Source organism: Etheostoma spectabile, chromosome 22 (genome assembly GCF_008692095.1).
Source record: "Etheostoma spectabile isolate EspeVRDwgs_2016 chromosome 22, UIUC_Espe_1.0, whole genome shotgun sequence".
Taxonomy (NCBI): domain Eukaryota; kingdom Metazoa; phylum Chordata; class Actinopteri; order Perciformes; family Percidae; genus Etheostoma; species Etheostoma spectabile.
Window position 1 is genome coordinate 8,166,072 of NC_045754.1, and position 7,570 is coordinate 8,173,641.

At 41.5% G+C, this 7,570-nt stretch overlaps 1 protein-coding gene across 2 annotated transcripts in view; it reads left to right on the forward strand.

Annotated features, from left to right (window-relative positions):
• cdh7a (cadherin 7a) overlaps positions 1-7,570 on the forward strand; it is an 88,662-nt gene that overhangs the window by 182 nt on the left and 80,910 nt on the right. Inside the window, exons 1-2 of one of the 2 annotated variants that reach the window (XM_032503405.1) lie at positions 1-269; positions 4,775-5,351. The exon at positions 1-269 is cut by the window's left edge and continues 182 nt beyond it. In XM_032503405.1, the coding sequence (XP_032359296.1) occupies positions 5,115-5,351 (237 nt within the window). In that variant the 5' untranslated portion in view covers positions 1-269; positions 4,775-5,114. The remainder of the gene's footprint in view (positions 270-4,774; positions 5,352-7,570) is intronic. The other variant, XM_032503406.1, reaches the window with a different exon arrangement.

The window sequence follows — 7,570 nt, forward strand, 5'->3', positions numbered from 1 at the left end:
GGGGGGGAAGAGAGAGAGAGAGAGGGGGAGATCAGACTTGCCACATCCCTGCCAAGGGTGAGCATTTACGCGCGATCCAGTAGCCGGTCTCCGGCAGCCCTGCTCTGCCTTCAGGACTAATTTCCTCATGAAAACTTTTAAACTCTTTTTATTCACATAAGCTCTTTTTGTCTATTTGCTGCGTGGAGAGAGAGAGAGACAGCGGAAAAAAACAACTTTTAGCACCATACACCATCTGTGCGTCGGTGAAGTTATTCCATCTTCTTTTGGTGAGTGATTCCAATAGATTTTTAAAGCGCAGTAAGGACAGTTTTAATCATCCTACAATGCATCGCAGTTCATTCATGGTCTACTTGTGTATTCTGTGCGCTTTTGTCCCGTGGCTTATTTTGTGGCTAATTAGTATTCCATGGACACAGGTTTCCTGCGGCGGCCGCTCACATTAGGTTTTACTGTCGGTGTTTCCGTGCTGCTTGTATCCCCATATGCTTGGATGTGTGCTTATTTGCCACCGTCCCCTGACTATCCTCTCACCGCTTCTCCAAACCCCGAAGTTGTTAAGATGTTTAGTCGATCCGTGTTGATGATGCGAGCTGTTTTTGAATCGGACAAACGTCTTCTTTTTATCGATTCGGGAACAGGTGCGCCCCTGCGAACTTTTTCTGCATGGTGCAGGTGTTGACAGCTAATGCGCAGTGATTGATACTTAACAGAAGGGTCAAATCAGTCCGGTCACACCGGTGCGCAAGGCCGAGCACAGGGCTACCTGCTGATTTACACTGCAAAGAGTCCATGTCAAAGAGTCGCTGAGTGCACAACTAGGCTGCAAGATCTCTTATTATTAATGAGAGGTGATAAAAAACTGCAAGCAGAGTAAAAACCTGTACTGCTGTTCATTCAAATTAAGGATTTTCTAAATTAAAAGATCTGTCCTATTTCAGATTAATATACCTCCACGTTTCCAGGAAATTAATGAAACTAATAACTGCAGTGGGAATAAGAAGAAGAAATTGGCAAGATGCTTCACTTGTTAAAGGACAAAAAATAGATCCATATACAATAAAATGATGGGACATTTATTGCAGTGCAGTTTTATTTTGAAGCAAAATGCATCAACTTATATGAGACTACTGAGTGTGCAAAACACCAAATGTGTTTTTGTTGCCTGTAAGTCCTGTATAGTCCCACAGTGAGTGGAATATACAATGAGATAGGATCATCAGCAGCATTGATAATCTCTGTAAGGACAGGAAGGCATATGTTTGCGTCATGAAGTCAGGGTCTCAGTTAAAAAAAAAAAAAATACTCATTCATTAAACAGACATGGTTTTTGCTCTTTTTATCATGGGGATATGAATTTGAATGCACGACTGACACAAGGTAGTGTCACACCTCTGTCGTTTGCATTGATCAATCATCCCCTTGCTGTTTGGTAGACAGACCAGCAGTGCTTCATCGTAAAACCCAATAGCATCTTTTCATGAGCAATTTAACAAGAAAAGGCAAATACAGCATTTATGTACAACTCTTAAAAGCCCTCTATTGAACTCTTTACAGATGTTGCATTGGGTCTTTTCCTTGCTGCAACAAACACATGACTTTCAGTTAGCCTCAAATCTACTAGCAAAGGATGCGAGAGGAGTTCAAATGTATCAGAAATGTGGGGAGACCACCCTTCAACTGGGTTCAAGCTCCTGCGTCAGCAACACTCTGTCTGTACTGTAGGTGTCCTTGAAGACCCAGCAGCTGTAGGGTTGCTGTTTCTCTGTGTCTGACCCTGTGCCCCGACTTTTCCCTGGAACAAGACACAGAAAGTGTGAAGGTGCAAGAGAAATCAATGAAGTGCCACATTTTTGAAAACTGCCTCATATGCTGTCATTTTGTGAAGTTACAAACAGAGCTTCAAATGTCACTTAAAAACAAAGTCCTGATCTAGAAGTTGGGTCACCATAAATACACCATATACAGCCTTTTATGAAGTGTCTGAAAGCATTATTAACTTAAGTTCTCGGCAGTGTGTGTTGTGTATTCTGACCCATGAGTGAAGACACTCAATGATTGAGGAGAATATGGATCAGAGGGAGCGTGTGATTGGTTACTGAGCGCTGTAGCACTGATAATCCTGTTGTGAGACTGGCAAATGGGATTAGAACACTGTGTGTAAGAGAAATGGAGCTGGGGGATGACTGGGAGGCTTTACATTCATGGCTTTATCTCACATTTTCACTTAATTTGGCATCATTGCTTTGACGCTTCTGCCCAACAATAAGTCTGATTCTCCACAGGGAAACATGGACTTTGACCATTTTTTGACTTGTTGTTGGACTAAAGTCTGCCAGAAGATTATGTTTTGTGCAGATTTTTAAGTAATTATTAATCTTTTTTTTTTATCAGCTTGATAAAAAATTTTTTTTCAAAGCACCAGTACGTAGAGCATTTGACACCACAACATTACCAGTGCAGGAACCCAGCTACGCATCAGAAGACTAGACTAAAACCTCCCAGTCCTCCTCCTTTTATATTTAGTTTTTCAGCTTCACAGTCAGTCATTATACTTGGAGACTCAGGCCTGGTTTTGACTCCTGTACAGTATGGAAAAAAAGCAACTTCCGCAGGGTGATATAATCCATCACAGTCGACACGAAGCCTCCGTGTGTTTTCTTTTTGCCCCGAAGTTTCTCTTGCTTTTCTGCTTCGTTGTCACTTCATTGCGCCAGAGTCGAGTGTTTTCATAACAACGCTGAGTTAATGTACACTATATGCTCTGCCTACTGGCAATCACCTGACACCAACACGAAGAAGAAGAAATGAGAAAATATGTAGTCATGAGGAAAATACTCATGAAACACTCGTCGCATTCTTCTCTCTGTATTTGTTTGCGAGTAGAGCGGCTAATTTCAATCTAGATCTGACGTCATACGCTTTACATCCTTAACATGATTAACAATCTAAATGCAATGACACAGTTGATTTCTCTGCAGCATGAATTGCTAAATAATTCGTACAGTAAATCAATAAAAAAGTCATTTAATAACAAGCCAATGTCAGCTGCACCCATGACAAGATTAGTGTTCGCTCCAGTCTGCATCTGACTCCCATCTCTTCCAGTGTTCAGGGTTTGAGAAGCATTAACCTGGCCTCCTGGCTCAAACTGACCCTGCGCTGATTTTCTCCTCCACAACAGCACCGCTGCAACCTGCCTTCACAACCCCGTGCTGCCCTGCAGCCAGATCTGCTCCACTTTCCACCTCTACCATTACATTGTCATGCAGAGGCAGTGACTTTAAAATGTGTGTGTCTGCATGTGCACGTTCATATGTTGCAGCCTTTGCGTGCTTTATGTATTGTTGTTCATATTAAAGCAGATCAGGGGCGAGTGCTTTCACAGAATTATGGCTTCTGGAAGAAGTTGCTTCCGTTAAGAATTAGAACATTTAAAAGTGAAGCACTTTAGAAATAAATGTTCAGGATGCTTCTCACAAACATCTAGGTGTCTTCAAAGGTGACAGTTCCGCATTGATTATTAGCACCGGATAATGACTTTGCTATAGCACAATATAACAAATCACTTCCACAGGATGTGCGTTGTGTTGTTTTTATTTTTATTTCTTATTTTTTTGCTAAGGGTGGGGATGAGTAGAGAGAAAATAAAATGAGAACTGAAGAATCTGTGTGGGAAGAAAGAGGTCACTTTATGCCAAAGCAATTACCTGCGTTGTCCAGGGCTCTGCCAATACTCTTCATAGAGGAGAACGAAAGAGCGGTCAGCGAGGAAATAAATATATGTGCGGTCGAGCTCTCAGTTTTCTAAACGTCTGCTTTCAGAAGACCTCCTGAAGTTAAAATGCCATTTCTGAGTCTATATCATCCCAAGATGTTTCATCAATTTGCCAGGGAGCTTTTGTGTGCATTTTAATGCGCCTCCTTCAAAATATTTCTGGAGGTAAGTCATTGTTACTTGTCAAATTAGACAGATAATAACAGCGCTATTAAAGTTTATGTAATTGCTCAACTATTCAGGATTGCCAGGATATGTTGTGACATGAAGAATATCCATCAGCAGCAGATGCTTTACTCTGCTTTGACAAGTCTTCATGTCCTGGCATCTTAGGGGGTGCTGTCACGGTATGACGACGGCAGTGAGACAGATCCCCTCGCATGTGCTCGGGCCGGCGAACAGACTGCTATGGAGTAGAGGTCAGGAGCGCTCGGGCCATCATGCTGCTGACAGCTCAGATTTATTTTTAATCTCGGGGATGAGAGCTCGCCACACAGATCATGTGGCTTGTTAGTGCGGATTGGCGAGCCCCTCTACCATTATGCCCCGCTCCTTATACAAAGAAAATGTGACAAAATAATAACCTTGGTGAGGTAAAGCCCAGATAATTGGGAGCTAGCTGAATGGCATTTTATTGTGTTTTCAAAAACAGCCACTTTCATTGGCTGTGAAATGTATTTGCTTTTGTGCAGGTCATTTCCCCTTTATTAACATTTTGACCTCACTCAATCGTTCTATACCCTGTTTGCAGGTGAAGGACTTGTGTTGATTTTATGTACAATATTCACTGTCTATTCATTTTTGACCAATTTCTTCATGATTGGTGAAAAACATCATTAGCATTGCATCAGCAAGCACATTAGTTGCTGTCTGAAGTGACTGCGGTCACAGAAGCAATTTTGCTGACGGTACTTTCTCTCTTCTCTCCTCTATGTTTTTGTCTCTCCCTCTCTCTCTCTTTTTCCCCACACCCTCTCTCTCTCTTTGTTCTGATAGGTGCCAATTATACAGCCTGCGTGTTGAAGCCTGCCCGGTCGCCACTGACCCTGTTACCCAGCTTTAATGTCAACTCTTTGGCTCCTAAGTGGAAGGAATTACCCCACTTTTAGTCGCCAATCAGGAAAAGAAGAAGAGCAACACAGCAAAATGCAGAGCTTGACTCTTTTTTAACCCATGTGCTCTTTTCAGTGTCAGACTGCTCTTGCTCTCTGGTGAAACAGGGTCAGGACTGTGTGGATAAAACCCTGAGGGTTTTGACATTTTAGCCTCACTGTCTTTTTTTTGTTATATACTTTTGCTCCTCCTCTGGCCTCGGTGCTTTTTGGAAGGGGCCCAGATGATGGGGGGGCGTTGCTCAGGCATATGCAGAGCCCTGGCTCTCTTGGCACTCCTGTTTTCCTTGCAAGAGAGGGGCTGCTGGGGGCTGAATCCCAGCTCTGGGGATCTGGAAAAGTCCCCACACTCTGATCCAGACCCCTGGGAGGCCCTGCTCAGGCACAAACGCAGCTGGGTATGGAACCAGTTCTTTGTATTGGAGGAGTACACAGGAAATGAACCACTCTATGTTGGCAAGGTAAGCGATCTGTGACTGTTAATGGGTCAGCATTAGCACAGCTTAACAGTGTTGTTACATGCACATAAAATAACAATTTCAGTCTCCCAACCTGATGGTAAACTGAATCACACATACCCTATTTTTGCAGATCTGGTACCAGGTTTAGCACACTGTGTACTGTATATCAATTACCTCTTACCATAATGACCTGCAAAATCTGGGACACAGCAGTGTTTTACGAAGTCGTACATATTCCCAACGCCCTATATTAAATGTTAAACAAATGAAAAGACAAAACACAGACAGTGTAGGAAGGTTTTCTGCATTTAATTTCAGCCAGGCTGAAATTAAAACTTAAAACTTAAGGCTGGTGTATGACGTGACAAGGTAATTTGCATCGCAATCAATCCCCAGAAAAGGTACATATATGTATAATATACTGTATATATTACTCAAATGTGTCTTTGACAGTAGGTGTTCTGCCAAAGTACAAGCATATAGAGCAAGGTAATGCATGTTTTGACTGATGAAAAAGAATGAAACCTTCACAAGCTTCATCCCAAATAGCATATTTAACGTAAGGACACACCGACAAAGTGACTAATCATGCATTTATGACATATGGCAACAATGTTATTCTACTATGGATCCCATTTCCTCCGGTACAAATGAATGGTGAACAAAGTGTTCAGATATGATTTGAAAAATACTCAGTTTAAAAATGGCTATATTACATATTTGGATTATAAGAACTGGTGCATGATGATGAGTAAGCAGCACTTTACTCTTACATGAACTGTTTTGAAGTGCTTTATATACTGCTGGGTTGTTTAATTTATAACAAGTAATTGTATTGTATGAACCTGCCATTCTTTTATTGTAAATCAGCAATGTAACTTACTGTAAGTAAAGTACAGAACTTAAAAAAACATACTCAGTTACATTCCACCATTGGAAGTAACTTGTAAATAGGTATGTAAGGTAAATGCAACCAAGTGAAAATTCACAGAATATCAAGGAATTTCCTACTGAACGTAGTGAACTAGATGTACAGCACAGTATAAAATATAAAGGGTGACTTAAAATGTAGACACAAGTACCTCAAAATGCACTTAAAGTGATGGTTTGGAGTAATTTCACCCTAAGGTCCTTTGCACCACGACCTGGAGCCAAATAACCCCCCACCCCCCCCCCCGAAAGCTTTTTTCACCTGAGTCTAACGAGCTGTTAATGCTAACTCAATGTAATTTAAAAAGTACACTATTTTCTTCTGAAGTGGAGTAAAAGTATACATTAGAATAAAATGGAAACACTACAGTGTACAGGCATAAGTGCCTCAAAACATACCCTTCTATCTATTTTCCAGTTGTAATTAACATCCATTATATAATGTTGAAGTTGCCTGTTGTAAATGTGCTGGTTTACACAGTGTTTGGTGTACACAAAGCTTTCAGCACCACTGTGAAAATGGACAGCTCCTGCCTAGAAAATGGCTCCAGTGTGTGTGCCGCCGTGAAGGCCAGATGGGTCCTGGATTGGTCTCTAGATCCCTGTTATCTTGGAGAATTTTCTGGTATTATTATTAAATTAGTTTTCATCTTTCCGCTCATCTGCAGGATAATCATTCTCATCTGCATGTATTTGCCGGGTCTGCTCCCACAAGCCCATTTCCTTGCTGTCTCTGAACTGGATTAGCGTCTCCATCTGGAATTAGGATACATTTGAATGTCCTATTGTTCTCCTCTCTATTCTTTGCCAGAGAGATGCTGCAGGAAAGCATCTAAATCAGAATGAGCGCATTTGTGAAACTGCAGGAGTTCAGCCGTAGGTCATTTCTTGTCCAAGTGTCCACAGTATCTTAAAATCCTCTCATGTCTGATTTGTGCACCCCCAGATATCTAGTGTAACTGACTAGCACATTCTGCTTGTGAACATCTGTTGTGTGATTCAGATGTGCCCTTGTCCCGTGTTTCCTATTTGAAAGTTACAGAAGAGAGGCCAGTGCAGTAGGCAGGAATTTTGATTGCTTCTTTTCCTCTACCAATGCTTGTGTCTGATTGCTTTTCTTGTTAGTAAATCCCCAACGACATGAACAGGCTGATTATTCATTCGTTGATGTGTAGAGATCTTCTTATCCGTGTGGAATATATGCATTTGCACCCTTATTTTAACAGTTAGTAGGGCTGCACAAGATATTGTTTTGCCCCAATATACATATCTGGAAAGACTGCGACATA